Source organism: Xenopus laevis, chromosome 3S (genome assembly GCF_017654675.1).
Source record: "Xenopus laevis strain J_2021 chromosome 3S, Xenopus_laevis_v10.1, whole genome shotgun sequence".
NCBI classification, from domain to species: domain Eukaryota; kingdom Metazoa; phylum Chordata; class Amphibia; order Anura; family Pipidae; genus Xenopus; species Xenopus laevis.
The window spans coordinates 107353706-107378804 of NC_054376.1; the positions used below are offsets into that span (position 1 = coordinate 107353706).

General features: G+C 39.0%; 1 protein-coding gene across 5 annotated transcripts in view; it reads right to left on the reverse strand.

Moving 5' to 3' along the window:
• The window catches only part of sh3rf2.S (SH3 domain containing ring finger 2 S homeolog), a 119614-nt gene that overhangs the window by 37662 nt on the left and 56853 nt on the right, over positions 1 to 25099 (reverse strand). For all 5 annotated transcript variants that reach the window (XR_001934971.2, XM_041587602.1, NM_001091650.1 and 2 more), the window contains 2 exon segments: positions 2922 to 3179; positions 59 to 154 (listed from right to left, as the gene is read on the reverse strand). Coding sequence is in view for 4 of the 5 variants with exons in the window: in XM_041587602.1 (XP_041443536.1) it covers positions 59 to 154; positions 2922 to 3179 (354 nt within the window). In the remaining variant the exon portion in view is untranslated.

Below are 25099 nucleotides of genomic sequence, written 5' to 3' on the forward strand. Positions count from 1 at the left end.
ATCAATAGTAGTGTATTCTTCAGGTCATTTGTTTCAATAAATAATTGTAGTTGCATACCTCTACAAACATCAGCGGAAAAATGCCCACTTGATCTCCAAGCTTGCCTTCTGCCCAGTTTTCATCCATACGTCGGATCACACTGATAACATCATCCTATGCAACAAACATGTAGGTGTTATGACATTTCTGTAAATTAATATTTAGCTGGTCACAAACATAAAGATTTGTTTGTTTCATAAACTCATCAATGGAACAGACCTTTGCCCAGTTTGGGCCAAATCAGGCTAATAAAATTGTATTTCTCTTTCACATATCTGTGTGAGCCCCAGATATCAATCACTCAAGGCAACATTTGGCCCCATATACAGACTACACCCTGACTGTGGCACCAGTCAATACTGGCCCAAGTAAAGTATGACCAGCTTTTGTTCTATATAAGGGTCTGGATATCGTGTGACCCAGTATTGACAACAGGTAAGTGCTGCTGAATTTGCTTCTTCTCCAAATGTTGGGAAACAATACGTGATTATATAAATGATGGCAAAATTAAAGAAAAGTTAAATGTTTAATGTTAATATTTCATGAATGGTGAATTATTGATGGGTTTAGTTATGACCTGTTACTGTACTTGTTCTTTTGCCTGAGGAAGTACATTCACCCTGCAGCAAAGAAGACGTAATCAAAGAGAAGAGCGATGTTTTGTATATATAAATGATGCAGAGGATTAGCATCAAATAGAGCAATTACCATTCTGTTGCCAAAGGTTGAGCAATAAATACATGTTTATTTGAAAGTTCATGTTGTAAAAGTCACATACACATAATTTAATATAACATCCATAACTTTCTAAAGCTAAAAATATTTAAGAGGTACATTTAGCAAGGGTCAAATTTCAAATTCATGTGAGTTCTAAATTTATTATAAAAATCGAATCTTTTAAACTCAGATGAATAGGATCAACCTGAAAACTCAAATCTAATTCAAGAATTTTAGAAACTTGATTCTGGACTGACCCCTGGACATCTCCCAGTGACTTAAACAGCAATTCGGCAGGTTTTAGGTGGCGAATAGTTGAATTCGAGTTGTTAAAGGGCCTAACTAATTTGAATTCTTTTAAAAACTCGAAGTCGAAATCTGACAATTTTGACCAAATTTTCAATTCGACCCTTGATAAATCTGCCCCTTAAGCTGGCCATAGATGCAAAGATCTGATCGTTCAAATACTCGAATGTTTGGACTTATCGGACTTTCCCGTCTCCCGACTAGGGTTGCCACTTGGCCGGTATTTTCATCCCAGTGTTATTAATAGGGAAAAAAGATAAATATATAGGAAGGCCGGTATTTTTTTCCAGAAAAGGTGGCAACCCTACTCCCAACCTGCCACTAACCTTTCAGATCAAATAAAGTAGAAAAAGAACAGATAAGTCGATGTTCTGCCCCTACAGCAATCGTACGAAAGTTATGGCCGACAAAAGCTGATGACAGTCTCCCACTGAAGATCGTCAGATTGGCAATACACGCAGAGATATATCGGCAGCCAACAGAAATTTTCTAACCTGTCCGATTGACTGAACGACTGATCGGCATGGCACGACAGATGTCGGGACACTCCACACACAATCCGAAAATCCTACGAATCGAGTATTCGTACGATCGAACTGCACTTGTGCACTTAGTACCAAAGTGCACAAGTGCAGTTGCTAGTATCAACCAATCAACTGTTTGCTTTAACCAGTCTATTACAAATTAGGAAAAGAAAGCAAAGACCTTGTTTAAACAATTTTTTATTGTTAATTTGTTCTACGTTCTTTAAGGAATCCAGGAAAACAAAGGGCTTTTTTTGATTTTTATATCCTATAAGAAGACTTTACTGTGTGCTACCCATGGCAAGGAGATGCTGGGTATTACATTCCCATCATGAAAAGGCACCTTGGCTGTGATAGTCTCCTCTCTTACATAACCACCCCTTGTCTGGAACCCTTGGCTTAATTTGAAGCCACTATTTACATGAAAATAAGTACATAACAATGGAGTGGGTTATTTTACTAGCTGCTAATATTGTGAGAATTGACATAACAATCCCTCAACAGGCAAAAGAAATGAAATGCTGAAGCGAAGTGCCTCCATGCCATGTTCATTGATCACCACCAAGCCTATGATTAAGTGTCCTAGTGACACGAAACGCGTCAGGCGAGAGATGGCTATATAATAAAGCTTCAATTTTAATTTACTATTTTTCTGGTTTGATCAATATGTGAGTTTGCCAGTGTGCCCAGCACCAACATTTATGCTTCTTCTATACGGATTGTCTGCTCCCCTGAGCTGAGGGCCTGTGGCTGGAGCCTGGGCCACGTCTTTACTTTGGTGAGTGACTCTACTACATCTGTCTTATGCTTGAAAACTTATTGGTTTAAGACATTGATCACCACCCCCCACTCTCATGTGTATGGATGCACATATAGCAGACCTAGAGTCTGGGACCCCCTTTTCCTCTGGAGTAACGCCACTCATGGTTAGGCAACTAAATCAACCAGTCCTTAACCGCAATATTTAATAGCCAGTAATGATATTCTATTCTGATTACAAGTCAAATTACTGGGCTTCCCATACAACAATTAAGATGGTCATAAATGAAAAGATATTTTCATAGAAAACACAGGGAGATGAGGCGACCGATATTGGCAAAAGCCTTGAATATCATCATCTTGTTGATCCGACAAGGTGGACACTTTTTATCAGCTGCATTTGAAGGCGCCATAAACATGGGCCACTGTTACTGCTGTATCATCAGACAGAAGTGCAATTCTATTGTTTCTACCTGCATATCTGTTGATTTAGCTCTTGCAAGAAAGACGCAAGAAAGATTTTGAGTGCAAATGGTAGGACAACCTTTTAAAATGATCACATACAACTGAAATACCTTTTGAAATTTCAAGCAATCCTTGCTTTCCCTGTTCTTTTCTTTCAGATCAAATTTGTATATAGCCTTGCAAAGTGCAGGTGCCGGCTGGAGAACCTTCCCAGAGGTCTCGGGAGATATTCTGCTGCCCCTGTTGGCTTGTCCATTGTTCCAGTTCTCATCCAGTTGTCTGTGTAGAACAATGATATCTCCTTTACTCAAGGTCAGATCTCTGGGCGAATTGCATCTGTTGGCCGTGAGGGGTTTAAAAAAAGATTGCTGTTTGGAAAAAACAAAATCTTATTAATATATTGTATTCTTCCATCACATAGCTTCTATATGTCATCATTATAAAAAGGAATATACATATAATTTTAAATCAGGTATGTAGTCCCAATGCACAAGCTATCCTCAGGGCATCTTCTAAATGCAGTTCTTAAGGGTGTAAATACCTATTAAAACGTGCATTTAAAGAATTAATCCTAGCGGGGGGGGGGGGAATAAGGGAATTAATTAAAGGAAATGTAAAACCTCCCAACAAAGTAAAAATTGCTCATTGTTCACTTGGGTTTTATATCTCCTTTAATGCAAAGGTTAAAAAATACAGCGAGATCATTGCTAGTATTTCTCTACTATTAGTCACTTTCAGTGAACTGTTTTCTGCCAAATTTCGATTACCTATATTTAATTTGGCAGGCATTTGCAACTGCAATAATGATCCATAAATGCATTATTTAAATTTATAAATCAAAACAGAGAATATTGATGTGCTAAGTGGTATTACTGGAAGCTACTGGGACCCACAGCAAATTTAGGGAACTTCGGGAATAAGATATTTTTCAAACTGCTTATCAGTCAGTGGCCCATTATAGGGTCTTCTATACATTCTATGGTCAGCAGCAGTTGCTTCTATATAGTTAAAGCCCTGCCTACACTTTTCTGATTTGTACTAAAACACAGTTTAAATTCAGTTATCATCATGGCAGGCAGCACTTCTGTAGGGGTGTCAAATAGTTGCCCACAAACAGTAGCATTACGTAACAGAGCTGTGGTGGGTTAAAGCAGTAGGGGTGGAGGTCCCACAGAACCAGCTAAACATCCCGATGGCTCTGATAGTATAGAAGAGAAAAGCAGGACAACTAACAAAGTCTCAACCCCATGATAAGCGGAGTTAGGGAGATTGGGTGATCAGCTTTTAAAGGGGAACTATTGTGAAAATGAAAATTTCATATAAGCTTCCAGATGCTGAAATAAGAGACTGAATTTAAGTACAATCAATTGAGAATTCTGTACTGTTTCTGAAATAATCAAGTTTATCTTCACTATTCCTCTCTCTTCATTCTCTATTCATGCAGCAGTTGGATATCAGATATTTATTGACAGTTAGATCCAATATATCTTATGCCTAGAAGATGTATTTGAGCTTAATCTATTAATATCACCAGACATCATGTCTCTCTACATGTAGAATTCTGTCTTCATGCAGCAGTTGGGTGTCAGATATTCATTGACAGTTATATCCAATATATCTTATAGGGGGGCTCCTTTTGCCTAGAGCTTGTATTAGAGCTCACTCTATTAATATCATCAGACATCATGTCTCTCTACGTGTATTAAAAGTATTTGTGCAAAAGGCAGTTATTTTGTTAGATTTTGTTTGTACTGGAATCAGTTATTTGAATGAGGTCTAATACATATGCTAGGAAAGGAAGCCATTGATCACTGATGTGCCCTCATAAGCAAAATTCAAATTCCCCCTCAGTAGATCCAAATGGTGAAATAGTTGCTTAGCATTACCAGCATGATGAAAGGAGGTGTGTACCCCCCAGAATGATGTTTCCATCTGGTATAGTACAATAAAGCTAACACAGCAGATAATCTTGGTGTGTGCTGAGCCCCTTTATCTACATGAACTATATTAAAGGGATCCTGTCATCGGAAAACATGTTTTTTTCAAAATGCATCAGTTAATAGTGCTACTCCAGTAGAATTCTGCACTGAAATTCATTTCTCAAAAGAGATTTTTTTATATTCAATTTTGAAATCTGACATGGGGCTAGACATTTTGTCAATTTCTCAGCTGCCCCTGGTCATGTGACTTGTGCCTGTGGCAGGCTGCTCTTTTTCCTTCTCAATGTAACTGAATGTGTCTCAGTGGTACATCGGTTTTTACTATTGAGTGTTGTTTTTAGATCTGCCATGCAGCTGTTATCTTGTATATAAATATAAAAAAATCTGGGTTTTTTTCCCATGACAGTATCCCTTTAAGTGATGTGGCCATACGTCAGGGGTTTGCACCACCAGAAGTTAAAGCTATTTATATGCACAGGGTGTGCTCCCAATTCCAAAACTTTGTTAGGTTCTAATAAATAAAAAAAAATCACCTATTGCCTTGTAAATCTGTAAATGTCTGGTATAAAGAAACGTTATTTTCAATAATTCATTTCAAGTTCAAAATGTCACATCGACCACTGGATTCACAGCAGGTGTAAGATAATTGGCAGAGATATGCGTCAATAATAACCTTATAAATGTATTTATACAGTTATGTTTGGGGAAAAAAAAGTATTTTCAGCTTGAGCACATTTGGCAAACCGCCAAACAATGAATGTAAATAGGGCGCCAGTCAGCACATCATATGCAAAGTGTTTGTTGCTATGACAGTTGAGAAAGTAAGCAAGGCTGTGAACTAACCTGCACAACATGCTGTAAGTCAATTAGAAATTCTCAGTTGGTCCCAGAACAACGTAGATCACTTATTATGGCTAGATTTGGCCTAACCTGTCTTTCCCTATTAACACATCAGCGTGTTGCGCCAGCTCTTGTTGCTAAGAAAACCTGGCACTCTCACAACACGTTACAGTACAATGGAGCAGTGCTCTGGGCCATTTTTAGAATAGCACATTGGGCCTGGGGACTGGCAGCCCTTTATAGAATTAATAAATTTCCAGGATAGAAAAGGCATGTGCCTGCAATCTGACACATTAATCCAGAGGAAATCGATAGCAGGTGACAGTTTTATGCAAACTTCCCGTTAATGGAGGGTTAAAACAAATTGGTGTTAGCTCTTCAGTTCAGGGAGCTCATTTTAAAAAAAAAAATTGTTATTTAAAGGGGTTGTTTCAATGGATATCTTACAAAGTAATGTAAAACATTAACATTCTTATCAACAGAATTCCCAAACCCTCCAGGGTTTTTAGTATAAGGGGTTATTCTGGCGAATTAAGCAAATATATTGTATTGCTTATTAAGGGGTTGATTTATCAAACATTAAGTTTTAGTTTTTTTCATGAATCATGATGAACGCAAATGCGAATAACACATTCCAGTTTTTTTAGCCTCACTTTTTTTTCTGAGAAAAAGCATGAGCAGGAATATTTTGTTCTGTTTTATCTATTCTTAAAGGGATACTGTCATGGGAAAAAAAAATTCAAAATGAATCAGTTAATAGTGCTGCTCCAGCAGAATTCTGCACTGAAATCCATTTCTCAAAAGAGCAAACTTATTGTCACATATTGTCAATTTCCCAGCTGCCCCAAGTCATGTGACTTGTGCTCTGATAAACTTCAATCACTCTTTACTGCTGTACTGCAAGTTGGAGTGATATCACCCCCCCCCCAGCAGCCAAACAAAAGAACAATGGGCAGGTAACCAGATAGCAGCTCCCTAACACAAGATAACAGCTGCCTGGTAGATCTAAGAACAACACTCAATAGTAAAAACCCATGTCCCACTGAGGCACATTCAGTTACATTGAGAAGGAAAAACAGCAACTTGCCAGAAAACACTTCTCTCCTAAAGTGCAGGCACAAGTCACATGACCAGGGGCAGCTGGTAAATTAACAAAATGTCTAGCCCCATGTCAGATTTCAAAATTGAATATATAGAAACATCTGTTTGCTCTTTTGAGAAATGTATTTCAGTGCAGAGCAGCACTATTAACTGATTCATTTAAAAAAAGTTTTTTCCCATGACAGTATCCCTTTAAGAATAGATAAAACAGAACAAAATATTCCTGCTCATGTTTTTTCTCAGAAAAAAAAGTGAGGCTAAAAAAACTGGAATGTGTTATTCGCATTTGCGTTCATCATGATTCATGAAAAAAACTAAAACTTAATGTTTGATAAATCGACCCCTTAATAAGCATGTTTTCCGATGACAGGATCCCTTTAAATAAACTAGCGTTCAAGAAAGTTGCACACGTTTTGTTGCAGTTTTTTTTGGTCCTTCTTTGTTTTTCATCACCTTGAAAATGAGTAAATAGTAAGTATATGTGTGTAGGCATAATTTTATGTGTCTAGCACTCCTTGAGGACAAAGCACTGTACAACATAGAAATAAATTAGTAGAACAAACACGGGGTCATTGCAGTAGTAAATACAAATGAGTACAAAAATACAATGCACATAAATATAAAGTACAGTTATAATACAGATGAGACAATAGGAAGGAGGTCCCTGTCCAGTAGAGCTTACAGACACAAATTGGGGGATATTAAGAACTGTAGGTTACAGTGGGTGACACTCCCATATAAGTGCCAGTTCCCAGTTCAGGTGATATGCATGTGCTCCAAGACATATGCTTTGAGTTTAGTTCTGAAGACACAGAGAGAGGATTCTCTCTGGAAAAATTCAGGAATGGAATTCCAAATATAAGGAGCAGCAAAACAGAAGGGTTTGATGCAGGAAACAACTGTAGTAGTGGGGGGTACAACCAAGTGGTGGCTCTGAGAGGAGCCGAGGATTCGTCCATGAACATATAGAGAGACAAGAGATGAGCTGTAGTTAGGAATGAAGGGCTTTTGAGGTTGAGGAGGAGTTTGCAAGTTTTGTTTTGTTTTATGGGAAGCCATGATAAGGACTTTAGCAGTGGAGGGGCTTGTCCCTTTAAGATGAGAGGAGGAGAATTTTGGCAGCAGTATTTAATGCAAACTGTAGAGGGGAGAGATGGGAGACCAGTTAGCAGAAGATTCTAGTTGGGATAGGATAAGAGCATGCATGAGTGTCTTGGCTGTAGCAGGTGAAAGAAAGGGATAGATTTTGGCAATCTTGCATAAGAAAAAGTGACATGTTTTGACAGTGGTGCTACTATGATCAGAGAAAGAGAAAGAGAAAGAGAGAGAGAGAGAGAGAGAGAGAGAGAGAGAGAGAGAGAGAGAGAGAGAGAGAGAGAGAGAGAGAGAGAGAGAGTCAAAGATTACCCCCAGACAGCATACTGAGTTGACATGGTTAATGAGCATGCCATCAAAAGAGATAGTAAGTGGGGATTAGGACTAGGTTTAGGTGGAAAGAGGATTAGTTTTTGTTAGGTTGAGTTGAAGTGACGTTGGTACATCCAGCTGGATGCAGTTGGAGTTTGAGAATCCTGGATTTGGTGCATCCATAGTTAAAATATTTGGAAATGTCAACCTAAGCTGATACGAGGGATGATTTACAACTGTGTAAAACCTCATTTATTAAAGGTACTTTCATCAAAATGCCCTCTTGCACTTCTGAAAAATTGCACTTGGCACTATGCTGTCCTTCTTGCACCTATTGATGCAGAGATACAATGCAATTGTGTCTGACTTATGGCGAGTGCAATATTGTTCATTCTGACACTATAGCCGTCAGGCATAGTGCCCCCTTGTGAGTGTATTAACACTGCTATTCTGGAAAAACCCTGCATTATGGGAAACAACCTGGTGACTGCACTTCAAATTGCACTTTGCTCATTGCACATGTGGACAGAAATGACCACTTTGGGGCAAATTTATTAAAGGGCGAAGTTACTAACGTGGGCGAAAATTCGCCAGCGTGACGTCATTTCGGGACTTTGCCGATTTACTAACGGTCGCTGGCGTAACTTTGCTAGCGAAGGAGATAGACTTTAGCGGTACTTTGCTCCCTAACGCCTGGCGAATTTCCGCTCTGGCGAATGGACGTAACTACACAAATTCACAAAGATGCGGATTTTACCTCTTGCGCCAGACTTGCCTTCGCCACCTCAGACCAGGCGAAGTGCAATAGAGTAGATAGGGCTTCCTAAAAAAAGTCCCAAAAAACGTTAGCGTCTTTTCCTTTTTCAGGGTGATAGGGCATTATAACAACTTTATTTTATTTTATTAAGGTTTCCCGGGCTTGTGTAGTGTAATGTATTTGCTGCAACATATACGTCCATTTAACGTTATCTTCCCGTTGTATGCAAATTAGGCAACGCTAGCTATACTTCGCTTGGCGCAGTAATGCTAGTGCAACTTCGGCAGCGTTCGGCGCCCTGGACACAACTTCGGATTTCAGTGAATTAGCGTTGTCCTGGCGAATCTACGCCTGGCGAAGTGTTTCGCTGTGAGCGAAGCTGTCGCTGGCGAATTTTCGGAGGTTAGTGAATTTGCCCCTATGATCTTTTATTCCCATGTCTCTTTGTAGACAAAGACATACTGTACATCAACATCTAGTACAAGATGCTGACATTTAAAGCAGCCCACTGGCATCAGCCTGATGCTGAATTGTTGCACAGATATTGCTAATAGCTGCTAAAGATGTACTCTCTTCCAGCCATGTATTCTTGACTTACTCTCCACTCCTGGGAAACCTAACAATAGTGGCTTATGCCAAACCCAGTGCCAAGGTAATCATCTGGCATAAAAGAGTGAGGTGATATATTAAATACAGTAGATTTAATAGTCTGAAAAAAACCCAAAGCTGGGTTCATATTATAACTCCTTAAATATAGTCGCTGTAAACATACAGTGCTAGACTGTAGCTATAAACCTAAGCAATAACAGATGTAGCTGTCAAGGTAAAAGCTGCTGTACGGCTAGAGCCGCGTATCTAGCATCTTTAATAATACAAGTCCAGCCGGTGACTCAAGGGGACATTCCAATTTATATCAAAATGGTCAATGGTTACAAATGTAACCCGAGTGATGGCCGGTTTAGCGGTGGATTTTAAGGTTTAGCAAAATAGTAAATTATGCATCATAACAGATTGTATTCCTGCTACAATGTTCATTATATACCATGGGGCAAATTTACTAAGCGGCGAAAATTTGCCAGCGATGGCTTCGCAGGCAGCATAACACTTCGCCAGGTGAAAATTCATAGACAATGCTAATTAAGTAACATGCGAAGTTGCATCCAGGGCGCCGAACGCTGGCGAAGTTGCACTAGTGTTAATTCCGAAAGTAGAGCGAAGTGTGCTAGCGTTGGCTAATTTGCATACGGCGGGAAGTTAAAGTTGAATAGACGTATATGTTGCAGCAAATACATTACATTACACAAGCCCAGGGAAGCTTAATAAAGAAAATAAAGTTGTTATGTTGCCCTACACATGAGCCCAGTGTATAGTTTATGTGCCATATGTTAGGAAATGTAGCGGAGAAGCCGGTTACCCCAAAACATTTTTATGCTCTTTTGCAGCCTATCACCCTGAAAAAAAGAAAAGACGCCAGCGTATTTTGGGACTTAGAAAAATTTTCAACTAAATTTTGAGGAAGTCCTGTTTACTCTATTGCACTTCACCTGGTCTGAGGTGGCAAAGGCAAGTCTGGCGCAAAAGGTAACGTTCAGTTAAATCCGCATCTTAGTTAATTTGCGCAGTTCACCGTTACGCAACTTCGCCTGCCGATTGAGTGTGAATGAGCACCAGCGTCAGTCTCTTTCACTAGCCTGCGCCCGTTAGTAAATCGGTGAAGTAAATTCGCCCTTTAGTAAATTGGTAAAATGTCTCCTTAGATTAGCATTTCCAGCATTGGCATTAATTGCCTGCGGCCTTAGTGCAGGACTTCTTTGTACCAATTTCTTTCAGATGAAATACTCTAGGGGGGTATATTGTCTACAGTATCCAGTTTCCAGGGTAAAACTCTACCTAAATTCAAAATGTATTTATAATGCAGTGAAAAGGTTGAGAATCCAGCGCTTCCTCTTGATTGCTCCATCATGAATAATACATTCGGAATCCTTTTCACAATCTCCTTTTTTTTTTTAATTAAAAACTTCAGCTTGAGACGAATTCGCTGTATTTTTTCCTAGAAGGCAAATACTTTAATTTGACTATAAATTCACCATAGCATCCAATTGATAGTGGTTGCTTAGGGACTACCACCCTATGTCGCCCCTTTTCATTTCAGGTTGGGTTGCTATCAGAATACATGCTGGTAAGGCTTTGTATTGATCTGAATGAGGCCACAGGGAGACTGCGCACCTGTTTATCACAATATACATCCAAGCAGGGCAAATGTTTCTTCTTTAGAAGCATGCAATGTCAGTGGCACGTGGAAATAAGTCGTTGAAAATCCATTTCCTAAAGATGCTTTATAGTCAAAGCAAATCTTTTCTATGCAGAAGCTGTTTCATGGGCATAAAGGTTATATAGACGACTCTCGATGGGTGACTGTATCCTCTGGTATGTGTTTCACTTTCACATTTCAGTATCTTGCCATAACTTTATTTATATTAATTGTGAGGATAAAATCTACTGTCTAATATGTGTACTAACGTACTACTGAAATTCATCCTGGGAGTTATATTTGTTCCTATAAAGAAGGATATATATATTTCATTAAAATATTTAAAGAAGAAGTATATATATGTCATTAGCATTTAAAAAATGGGTTACTTTGCAGTTTTGCAGAGGAATTCTTAACTGCATTTATATGTATTTGTATATATTGAAGCTGCCCCATTGCTTATGATGAAGTGAATATACTCCATTTTATCATGATTGATGGTAGAATGGTTGTTTGACTGTACCAGTGATGTCAGTTAAGGTGTCTCACAAGTTGCTTTTTAAGAGAATGCTACAATATTATACATTTTGGATAAACAAATAAATTATTTTTTTTCTTTACCTCTGATAAAGCTGCCCCATGATCTATATAAATAGACGATAGACGACAGACTGCTGATACATCACATATAAAATAATGAATTTGCAGAGTAACGACCGTTTGCCAGAGTGAAATTTTGCCTAGCAATAGAGTGCGAACGAACGCTATTGATGGTCCTGTTCGCTGAGGGAATTGTCACCTACACCTGTAAATTGTCAATGTCCCTGCAGATGGGATTTTTGGCAAAATGTTGCTAGCGTTAGCCACTTCGCCCTTTAGTAAATCTGCCCCTATGTATTTTGGCCAATGAGTGTACAGATATACAGTATAGGGAAAGAAAGTGCACAGATATATACTGTATTAAAAAACCTATGCTTGATTAAAAAAAGAGATATGTTTGCCTCCTAGTCAGATAATTTAGTGGCCCTGTAGGGCTTCTATCCTTTAAAGAGTGAACCTACAAACCATACATGAAGCTCCTGGTGTTGAAGGTGGAGATTATGAGACTATATGGTCTCTCTGTGTGGAAAACTGTGCCTGGAGCAAGACCATACTAGTGGCAAAGATGCGTCATGTGGTTGGCTAACTGGGAGAAAGAGAAATTGACCTCCAATGGTGAATTATGAGTAGAAGGGAACTAACCTTGTGGCGTCTGTAAGAGGCCTTGGGGTAATCATGAAGGCCACAACCTCAGAAGTGAGAGCCTGTTGTTGTATATTGTGTGGCTTTGTGAAGAAAACACCCTGTCTATATATTTCTTGAGTGGAAAAAAATTATTGCAAAGTCTTTTTTTATGGCATTTGCGTCCCCGTGTCTTTCCTGCGTAAAAAAATCCAATTGCCTACCAATATAAGTCATGGGGAGTCAGGGACCCATTTCTGGTTTGCAACTAGGGTTGCCTCCTAGAAGGTAAAAATAATTATTGATGCCAAAGTCTTGACCCACACATACACAGCCAGATTTGCTTGCAGAGTTTATTTAACAAGATTTAAAGATGCCAGCACTGCTCCACATGGCTGTCTCAGTCATAGTACTTGGATACTATCTGGCATGGTATGGAGGGTGCCCATGAAAAAAAATAACAAACATTTCCTGTAAAGGCTCAGTTACACACTACACTATGTTATTAATAGGGAAGAAAGATATAATGGTGGCAACCATAGTCTCGACCAATGGGATATAAGAATCCTTGACAGACAATAGGTAGAAATACTGAGAGAGAGGGTGAGACAGAAAGCAAAATAGATAGATACATTAAACATGTAGGGGCAGATTTACATAGGGTCAAATATTGAGGGTTAATTATTCGACTGCCGAATGGAAATCCTTTGACTTCGAATATCGAAGTTGAAGGATTTACCACAATTCGTTCGATCGAACGATGAAACCCTTCGAAGGAATTTTATCCATCGATCGAACGGTTTTTCTTCGACCAAAAAATACTTAGAAAGCCTATTTAGTTCGTAGGTTGCGAACTAGGGGGTCGAAGTTTTTTTTAAAGAGACGGTACTTTGACTATCGAATGGTCGAATAGTCGAACGATTTTTAGTTCGAATCGTTCGATTCAAAGTCGAAGTCGTAGTCGAAGGTCGAAGTAGCCCATTCGATGGTCGAAGTAGCCAAAAAAATAATTCGAAATTCAAAGTATTTTTTATTCTATTCCTTCACTCGAGCTAAGTAAATGTGCCCCGTAATGTTAAAAAAAACTATTGAATTTATAATAGCTAAAATTACCTTTAATTAATCATTTATCTGTCCTTAATAAAGCCCAAAACACATATACAATATAACCACATACTTCACCTTGTAATAATATTATTTGTGACAGTCTAGGGTTCATTCGTCTTCCTGTAACCTTAAAACATACTTTTATGCTAGGAAGGCGAATAGATTTTGTTGGATAAGCCTCTGTATGAAAAGCGGCTTTAAAATATCAAGAAGTCAAAATATCACCAGCTCACCTCTAATATTTAGACATTAGCGTTTCAACTGTGAGCCATAGCTGTTTGCTAAGAAACTCCTTTAAGGACATCTTCTCCGCTGATGCTTTATAATAATCTGTTAGTCCAACAGGGCAATCATCCCGCAGACACAAACCCAAGCTTGTAATCACACAACATTGCAGGACTGGAGCCGTTCTTATTAATTTGTGTCACAGTAACTGCAGAGAGCAAGGATACATACTGAGACATTGACGATAGATAAAAATCACCTTGCTCATAGAAATCATACCCCTTTCCTGTTCAGAATCATACTTCAGACTTAATTGCTTGTTTCGGCACCAGCTTGTCCATCTGTCCTTTAGAGCTGACTTCCTCTCGAAGTTTAACGTAAACACGACCAATTTGACTTTGCAAGTTTTAGAAGGTTTACAGAAATAATGTTCTACAGAATGTTCTACAGATTCCTATTATTTGAGCCAACTTTTATTTATGGAGCCAGTAAATACAAATCCTCCCTTCTATGTATCACAAATGATATCATCCATTTACATATGGAAAGCAGGAACATTAGTTTGGTACAAAACACCTTTACAATCTCTATTTAAGCCTTACTGCTTTAACTTAAAAGCAAGTGAACAAAACAGCATTTTTGCTAACTATACCCCCATCACTTACTGCCATGTACATTCTCTATATACATGGGCATAAAATATCAATTTGCTAATATGCCATGTTACATTGCAGCATTGAGGGTTCGGTCAATCAATAACTGAATGAAGCACCATAAACTGGGTTCTGGTAGCAAAGACTTCCCAATGTGGCCACTAGCAGTGGGTCCACATTTAAAGGGCATGCAAAGGCAAAAAAATAAAATCCCATTTTTACTTTCTTTAATGAAAAAGAAACCTTTCTCAAATATACTTTCATTAAAAAATGTGTACCGTTTTTATAAGAAACCTGACTGTATGCAGTGAAATTCCCCCTTCATTTACTGCTGTGGATAGGAATTGTCAGATGGTCCCTAACTGCTGAGCAGGGAAACAATCATACTTATGAACAGCAGGGGGAGCCCCCGCCTTACTTCCCAGCCATGCAGAACTCAAGCAGCTTTGTTTATGACGATCCCTAAGCAGCCCAGACCACACTGAGCATGTGCACAGTCTTAGTCTTGCAAAGATGTTTAACAAAGTTACAAGATGGTGATCCCCTGTAGCCAACTTTGAAAGCATAAATCATTTGTTTGATTAGGCTTGTGGTGCAGTAAGTTCATGTTTATATTTAGTATACAAAATACAGCACTTCTAGCCTTATTCTATTTTAGACTTTACATGCCCTTTAAGTAGGCAACATGTTTCACTATCATGTAATTGAATACAGTTATTTGCATCCAAGTTGAATTTCCATAAACCTGTGTTTAGGGTCTCCATCAATCAAGGATCCTAAGCAATATCCCAGAGATAGTTTTCCCAAAATGGAAATCCTGATAATCACAGCTGCCATCAGCATACCATGAAAACTGATGGGGCCATCCTCCTGTAGGTGTCAACCCTATGTGTGACCACACTAAAGAATATATAAAGAATCCCTGAATAATGATTGTGGTCAACTAAGTATTCTGAGGGTTCTAAACGGCGCCAACCATGTGATTGACACAGACTGGAATAGGAAAGTTCATGACTTCATAAAGTAGATGGTAAATAAGTCGTGTGTGATTATAAAAGACAATTCATTAAACAACTGAAGCTGGAAGTACAAAAAGATGTTACCTTGTGCAATGCATTACACACCCAAACCACTTTTTTATTTACACAAAATATAGCGTACAACCAGCCCAATGTGGCCTTTAATTGATTACATGAGTAAAAGTATGGCAAAATTAAATTAAAACAGTTCATTTGACACAATGCATCGGTTGGTCGGTAAATCTGCTACAGCTTGGTGTTTGCAAGTACACATGATAGGTGGGGCATTTCAGAGGAGGTGGAGTAATTCTAAAGCAGTCTATACAGCTGAAGGCCAATCACTTATTATTGTATAATGTAGCCATAAACTCCATTATTTGTCTGCTATTCAATAATTCCAATTACTACTATCCTAATTCTGCCCCATACTAGAGACCACAGGATTCACTGACCAACAAAGTTTTCTGTTTTGAATCATGAACTAATTATTCAATTACATTACAAAAACTGTGGTGCCGTGTTAGCCAGTAGCAAAAATAACAAATAAAAAAACAAACAGATACAAAAAGTATTGTAGAAGTGATACCTATATTGGCTAAAAATACATTGCAAGCTTTTGGAGCTTTGCCTTAGTGCTCTGAGAGCTTGCAATGTATTTTTATTGTTAGCCAATATAGGTATCACTTCTACAATACCTTTTGTATTTGTTTGTTTTTTTATTTATTTTCAATTACATTGGGTTTTTATGGAGCCACACTTCAACCCAAAAAAAAATGATGGGCGAACTTGCGCCGTTTCGCTTCGCCGGAAAATTTGCGAAATTCGCGAAACGGCGGAAAATTCACGCAAATGCACCGGCGCCCGTTTTTGACGCCGGCGTCCGTTTTTTTCGACGCGGCAAAAAAATTTGCCCATCACTACTTCGGAAATCTTCACCATACTTTGCGCAACTACGCCAGATGTTAATTCACTATGACTGCACATATTCATCAAAGTGCGAAAATTTACATTGGCAAAAGAATGCTGGTGTTTATTCTCTATTGAAAATTCGTGCGAAAGTTTCTTAGTGAATTTTCTTTAGCACTACTTTCTTCCTAGTGAAACAAGGCTACATAAAGGTCATATGTAGGTATTTATTAATGATCTTGGTGAAATTGCTTGGTGGCCACATTAAAAATGTTTATGGAAGCAAAAATAAGACAAAAGAGATCCTCTATTGTCCAATATATAAGTCAAAACCCTATATCATGAGCTTCACATGGTTAAACAGTATAAATAAAATATATCTAAATATCTTTTTTAATGACTTTTCTTGAATACAGGCTATGATGTCACTGACAGATTAATGTTGAGAATGTAGCTTCATCTTAACAACACGCCAGGTAGAACCAGGCAAAATACACTTTGGCATAAAGAGTAACAGATTGCAAAGTTTACACTTTGATACATTTACGGATTAACGATCGTTCGCCTGAGTGAAAAATCGCCTGGCAAAAAATTGCGGAAGTTCTCTAGCACTGTGCTTTTTTGCTAGCGAATTGCCTTCTTCGACTTTGAATAATAGGCAATGTTGTTGCGATTGTGATTTTAGTGAATTTTCATGAACAAGAAAAACTGCGGTTCTATCCAAACAGTAAAACTCAAATAATGCTAGTGAAGCTCATCCAATATAGGACCTGGGTGTGTGGCCCCAGGTCCGTCGTTTAAGTCTCAGCATTCTCGGCAAAATGAGTCAAACAGTGTAAGCATTATTCACATTCACCGATGAAGGCTGGTGGCCCGGGTGCACCGCCTCGAATTGTGGAATGAGGACGCATTACTTTTCTTTATTCCATAGGTTAAAAGCAACTGTCCTAACGCGTTTCGTATCTAGAGATACGTAATTATAGGCCTATGATTAAGTATATCTAGATACGAAATGCCCCTATATGTGATCAATTATCATCAGCATCAGCATCTTGATATTTCCCACTGGTGCTTTTATCTAAATAAATACTTTTGTATCAGTACTTCTGATACAAAACATCTACCAAATGTTTGAGCCTCTGTGTACCTCATATGCCAGGGCCTATTTTGAATTGCAGTCGGTACTTAGTTTATGAGATCAAAATGATAACACAAATGATAAAAAGGCTTTGCCTATAAGCATGCCTATAATAAGTGGGCCTATCTGTCCATACGAGTCACTGGAAATTCTTATTACATGTATTTCTTCTATTGCTACTTGTATGCAGCTCTGCATATTGACTATTAATGCTTCCTAACATTGAGCTTACAGTCTATTGCACAGGGGGAGCACGAGTACAATGCTACAAAAAAAAAACTGGTTTGGGGATGTACAGGGGAATTGAATTGAATGTAAATGGTAATTTCTAGTCGAATACATTCTGCCAAACTGACATATACATCTGCATTGATAGACATGTCAGCTATTTAAAACACTTTCCTGTTTTAATGAATAACATAATTGACCTGGAAATCCCACAGAGTTTGAACTTTCCCCTAAAATTATAAATAAATAGAGGAATGGAACTCATTGCGATATACAAGCTGTGTATGGGGATGTGAAGGAGGTGTGGGAGGGAAGTTTTCCTATTTGGCCCAGAGGAAAGTTTGGGAAAGTTTGCATTATGTCTCACAAATAAGCTATTGAATGTCAAGGGAAGCCCCAAGCAACTTTTGTCCTAATACCAGTATATGTTTTTACAGAGTAAAGCGCTACCATAAACATCAATATGTAATTATGATATGGCCACTATTTTCCTCTAGCATCAAACCTTTTTTGTCCAATGGGTTCTAGCAGTCCAGAACAGGAGGCTTCACATTTACACAGGGCTGTTGTAGCCAGGGAGTACTAGAGAATCATTATGTATACAAAGAAGTTAATGGGCAGGTGAGTGAAGCAGGAATGCACTAAAAGATGAACAATTCAACATTTGTATTTCATTTTTATGCAGCACTGACTACAGATCCTAAACAGGTCCCTGCATAAATACTGAGTCACTGTACTCCAATATTGTTGTAGTGGATAGTTTTTAAGATCCTCTAAATTCTACTTCAGTTTTATTTCCCTTCTAAAGATTTTTTTCTTTAACCCAGTAGTCAAATGGCACCTGAACCCCACAGCTGAGTTATTCTGCGCAGAAGGGGGTCCTTTGATGTTTTTAATGTCACATTCAAAGAGAGGGGTTTGAACCATAAAAAAAAACATGGTAATTGAAATGAAAGTGGGAATAGAAAGAAAAGTATGAAAAGACATCGCAAGGAAATATTTTGGTAAGTGAGTAACGGAAAGGCAGTATTTAAGAGTAGAAACAGATATGCAATTGTACAACATTGCAAGGAAATATTTGCATAATGTAAGCTAAACATGAAGGTTGTCAGCTCTGGAACAGATGGGCATTGTTTCAAAGCTCCTCTTCTAACAGCGACGGTGTGTATGCATCAGAAAGAGATACAGCAAAGCACAAAACATCCTCGTCCCACTCCCATTAACAATATTTATGTAGCGCTATAGTAAATTGAGTGCACCTTACTCTACTATAGACTTCACTCCTAGTACAAATGCTCCGGATGAGACCTTAAAACCTTAGGGAGTGAGCCTTCGCATCGAGGTGGAAGCAGGGTGTAGTGCAACTGTAACTGTAATCAGGGTGCAAAGAACTGGGCGCCAGTGGTTCTTATAACTTAACCAAATAACAGATTTATTGAGCACAGTATACAATCCTCAGTGGAGTGTACATAAATGAGAACATTGCAAGGTCATACAATACATTGAATAGGCAGTACTAACAACACCTTTGGTCAGTATGATTCTCCTCAGAGATAGGAACAATACGTGCAGCTTTGAGGAGGTACACCCAGCTTTCAGCCTTTTCCCTAAGTGGAACCTGAGGGTCTACCCTAGGTCTGTACACTTAGTTCCTACTTTTGGGCAATGAGTACCCTGGGATCTTAATCCCACTACAATCCTCGTAGGAGCCTCAAGCTGCTCAGCTAAATAACCTGACTGACTATCACTCCTAGAGTGATCTATAAAGGGTGAGTAGCCTATTCTTAATAGACCTGACCTATCTAGGTTCCACTCGAGCTCTGCCTCCTGCACAGGCTAGAGCCAGCACAAGATGGAACCTGAAAGTATGGCTTCAGAGCCTTTTATACTCTAGCCCAGTGCCATCTGCTGGTCACTGTCCTAAATAGCAACAGTACCCCTCCCAACTGTATTTTAGGTGTCCATAACATGGAGGGACTGCCTGACAATAATACTAGGGGTGGCTATTTTACACATCCCTACATTTAATAATCAAGTCTTGGTCTGCTTTATCAGAATGCAGATCTATCTGCATTAATTTGCATTCTTGTCCTCATTCATTTGAACTGAAATGATGTAATTCTGTTCATTTTAGCAATGAAAACACCATACAAGCACAGACAAATAGGGAGCACAAGGGAAGCCTTCACTATGGAATAGAAGGTGACCTCATTTCTATGCTGCCTGGGTGCAGCTTTTGTACTTGGAACATGGCAACAAGTAGAGGTGCCACTTGTCCAGTTTTGAACCAGAAATTCCAGTGTAAGCAGATGATACTTGTTTTAGAAAAAAAGTATGTACTGTTCTGTACACATGGCAAAATATGCTAATTTTTTTGACGATTGACACTGAGTTTCAGTTGTAAAAAAGGCATGTTTTGGGTTCCTAGGAGCTGTGTGTTTCATCAGAAAAGGTGACAACTAGCACTGAAGAAATCAGGTACAGGTTGTGTTATAACAGGAGCAGTGAGCATGTGGTATGTGGGCTTAGACTGATGTCATAAGTGAGTGCTGTACAATGTGAGCACTTACGTCACTCTATTAATGTTAACTTCCCTGCTACCCTTATAATTTAGCAGGAGGTGAGTAAGGTTCCGCTGCAAGGAAGAAATGCAGTTTTAAGCTGTACTCACTCTGCTGCAGGGAAGTACCAAACTTAAACTTTCAGGCTTTATGCCCTATCACTTATTAACTCCACAATACCAAATGCATAAATTATTGTCTTCGCACACTCACCTAAAGGAGATATAGGGGCAAATTTACTTACTTGCGAAAATCCAGCAGCACTGGCTTCGTGCACATCGCAGCACTTCGCCAGGCGTATATTCGTCTGGACAACGCTAATTCAGGAAGATCCAAATTTGCGCACAGGGTACCGAACGCTTGCGAAGTTGTGCTAGCGACAATACAATCAGCAGTTTGAAGTAACGCTAGCATTGGCTAATTTGCATACGGCGTGCAGCTAAAGTACAATGGCCATATATGCTGCAGCAAATACATTACACTACACAAGGCCAGGGAACCTTAATAAAATAAAATAAAGTTGTTATATTGCCCTACACATGTGTCCACTGTATTGTTTAGGTGCCATATGTTATCAAATGTAGGGGGGAAAGAAGGTACCCTTAAAAAAAAAATTCGATCTTTTTCAGCCTATCACCCTGTAAAAAGTAAAACGCGCCAGTGTTTTTTTTTGGGAGAATTTTTTTTGACACACTCCTATCTACTCTATTGCACTTCACCTGGTCTGAGCTGGCGAAGTAAACTCTGGCACAAGAGGTAACATTCAGTAAAATCAAAAACGTAGTGAATTAGCGTAGTAACGCTGTTTTGCCAGAGCGAAAATTCGCCTGGCGTTAGAGTGTGAGCGAAATTATGCCAGGGACCGTTAGTAAATCGGCGAAGCGGCGAAATGACGTCACGCTGGCAAATTTTCGTCAGCATTACCCACTTCGCCGTTTAGTAAATTTGCCCCATAAACTCTAATACTGAACTTACTGCACCAACTTAGATGTTCAGCACCCCTGTAACAGTAATGATCCAGGCCTTCAAAGTTGTGCAAGGAAGCTTGCTATCATGGATCCTGTTAGGAGTGCCAGTGGCACTGCACATGCTCTGTGTGCTCTGGGCAGCTGTTGAGAAGCTAAGCTAGGGCATCATTGGAAATGAATGATCAAGCAGAAAATGAGGTTCTTATTTCTACAGGGCTTATTATGAAATTCTGATGAACCTAACTGTTTCATGAGCTGTCGTGTAATGAGACTAAGCAATCCTGTATCACGACTTTCATCATGACTATCATATATTGTATATTGTAAGTAGATTCCTAAGCTCCAGTAAGTGACAGTAGCACAGAGCTTGTGCAGTGTATCAGCAGAAAAGAAGATGGGGAGCTACCGGTAGCATTTTAGAAGGCACAGATCCCCCTCTGCTAAAGGGCTGTGGTCACCATGGCTGGTACAGAATCCTAAAACATAATGTACAACACTTCTAGTTTTACATCCTTGGTTTTACTGTGGACCTTAAAGGGGAATTCAACCCCCCACTTATCGAACCCCTACCCTACATAGTCTCCCTTCCCTGCTCCCCATACAGTTGATAACACCAGTAAGTGCCCCATATCCTTTAATTACCTCTTGTTGCAGAGTCAGATCAGCGGAGCTCACGGACGCCATCTTCGGCTCTTCATTCTTTTTCAGAAAGTGAGTGCCATATTGGCACATGCACAGTTGGGACAGTCTTCCAGTTAGTGACAACTGTGCTTGCGCCGAAAGTGACAGAAATTGCCGAAGGGAAAAGACCTGAAAAATATTAAAGAGCTGGAAGATGGCAACCACGAGCTCCGCTGCAGTGACTCTGCAACCAGAGGTAATTAAAGGACATGGGGCACTTACTGGTGTTATCATCTGTGTTGGGGGGGAGCAGGGAGGGGGGCTACTATATGTAGGGTAGGGGGTGGTATTACTGGGGGTGTTGAATTCTTCTTTAATGAACCAAAGCTGCCCATGCATAGTTTGATAAAATGACAGGATTTCCAATATGAGCATAGAGACCTGCTAATGCTGATCAATATCCAAATACTATGGATTTTGGATGGTTTGCAGGTTAAAAAATCTGCCAATGCTCCATATCTTCTAGTGTACGGTGCATTGGCAGGCGAAAAAGTGTCATTTCCCTTCCTGCTGTTCGAGCTATCAAAACAATAGAAAGGCAGCTGTAATATGTATACTACATATTACAATTTTCTCTTGTGCCAATCTGCTGAATAGTGTATGGAGTCAGCCCATGTATTTTAAGGTATAGCATAAAGAAGGAAATCACCTTACAATGCCAAGAGATTAAAATGCATTATTTCTTACATAATCAACTCTCCTAGATTAATAGTGATTCCATTTGTTTGATCGTAACTGAACGGAAAAATACTACTGGTCGTTGTAGATAAAATACTTTTATATTTTTGGTTTTCTGCTCTTGTTTAATGCCAGTACCTACTCCATCATATAAAGAACTTGAGGTCAGGATCCTTATATTTAAGAAAAACATGTAAAAAGTAAACTGATCATGCTAAAATGGCTACATTCAACAGAAATTAAGGATTTCTAGTACACAATTAAAGACCTGGGATTTATAATGTCCAAGTCAAGGCCTACAATAGCTGTGTTCCCTTGATTCTCTTCCCTCTCAATCAACATTGCTCTCCGAAGGTTTAATGTGGATAATGCCAACTTCAGGAATCCAAAGTGCACTCATAATAATTCTATCAATTGATTAGTATCCCTTCAGACATAAGAAATGTTGCTTTGCAGATTAATGGCACAGCCACTTAAAAATAATAAACTACCTACATTGATATTAACTATTCCTGAAGGAAGCATCAGAAACTGTTGAGGAGAACAAAAGTGCCAATATAATAACAAGTGGAAAGTTCATCCAATTGTAGTAACTCTTAGCAACCAATCAGCAGGTAGCATTTACTGATATACAACTTGAAAGCAAGCATCTGATTGGTTGGTTACCAGACGTGGAGCAAATGTTGCTCCTGTTATTACATTACACAGCAAAATAACTCACTACTCACCAGCATCACCTTATACTGTATATACTGTACATGAGGGGCCAGGTCCAATTTTATGCAAAAAATGTTTTCTTGTTTGTCTCATAAAACTACTTGTGGGGGAATGTTATATTCTTCCTTAAACTGTTATTGCATTGTGAATTTCAATTGCACATTGCCCACTTTTAAAATAGCTTGAAGGTGTCATAATCTTTTGGAGCAAACATAACTTTTTCAGCAAGAACTTTTATTACATTTTTATTACATTCACTGTGCACCGGTTCACAAAAGCTATATTGAATTTGTGTAAAGTAAAATCTGTTCACGGAAAGGCGATTCAGGGATGAAGATGATAAAAACTTTGTGGAATCAATCAGGAATAAACAGGTTGGTGTTGCATATTGTTTTTAGTTAAAAGCAAACGCTTTCTATTCAGCCAATATTGCTTCAAGTCTTTTTTTTTTATCTCTGTAAGCAAACTAGCACCTTGCAAAGTAATATTTACATGAAATAAGGACTACACATGGATTATTGGCACTTGAAGATGCAGATGTGCCTGGATATAGCAGCCAATCAGAACTTCTCATTCATGTTCTTACTTGAAAGACAATGATTTATTATTATAAAAAAAACAACTAATCATTAAGTAGCATTTAGTGGTCCCCTGTTTAAAGCAAACCTTTTATTAGTTGCAATTGGTTGTCTTTTATTATATATGGGGATTAAACAGCCCTGCCTGTCACACAACCCCTAGATTATTTGCATGTGTCCCATAAAAATGTGCGTAGGAAATATATGGGTATAAGGGACAGAAATAGAGACCTTTGTGAACCACTACACTACATGTGACACTGCCAATGAAACGACTTTCTGGGTGACAACCTAGCATTATCCATGTGAATCCCCAATACATCCAACCTGTTAATTGCCCTGTGCAAACCAGTTTTATAATGCCGTCAACAGTTTTGCTTCTATAAACAGAACACCTTTCGCTGTAATTGTTCACAACTTTAACAATATTTATTTCGGTTGGTAGGGATCAAAGTGGGATTAGTATTTTACTTTGACGTCTAATCTATTTAATCTAAAAGTAATTAGTAAAGCTTCCTGTATTGCATGCTCATCACTTTTTTCTGACTTGTTCCAGCATGATACAGTGTAACGTAAGGTATCCCAAACGCAGAACTAAATCTAAGTATTCGGTCATGGCTCACTCTTCTACCTATAGCAGCCGCCTTTGGCTTCGGGAGGAGCCCTCCACTACTCAGGTGCCACCAGGACTTAATTTGAGAGGACCAGAGAGAGAGTTCTGAGCAGGCTAGGGAACCGAACGTATGTGGAAAGGACTTGGGAGCAGTCAGCGAGATGTGAAGCAGGCAGGGTCAAAACCAGACAGGCAATGCAGTACCAAATCCTATGACAGAGAGTAGTCGAGGTCACAGGCCAAGGTCAAACCAATAACAGCATGGTACAAAATCGGAATCCAAAGAATAGTCAAATACAAGCAGAAGTTGGTAGAGGCAGCAGAATGGCAAGGTCAGGAACAGGCAAGGGTCAGGAACACTAATCAGACAATAGAAGCACACCCGAAATTATAGGAATAGACCTTATTTTGGGCAATGAAAATGGATAGTTTGCTCCTTTAAATATTTGATTTTCACACTAACCGCGATAACGTCACGTGGCGCTCCGAATATAGCCGAAACTACCTGAGCGCCACGCAAACCCAGAAGAGGCATGTGCAAGGTATTCTTACATACAGCTTGTAAGCCAATCTGCCCTGAGTGGATACAAGGACATGCTTGGAGCAATGCTAAATTTGAAAAACCCAAATATAAAACATCTAAAAGCTTCTAAGTTCATTTAGAAGTCAATGAGAGCAGTCCTTAGCATTCAAGATTGT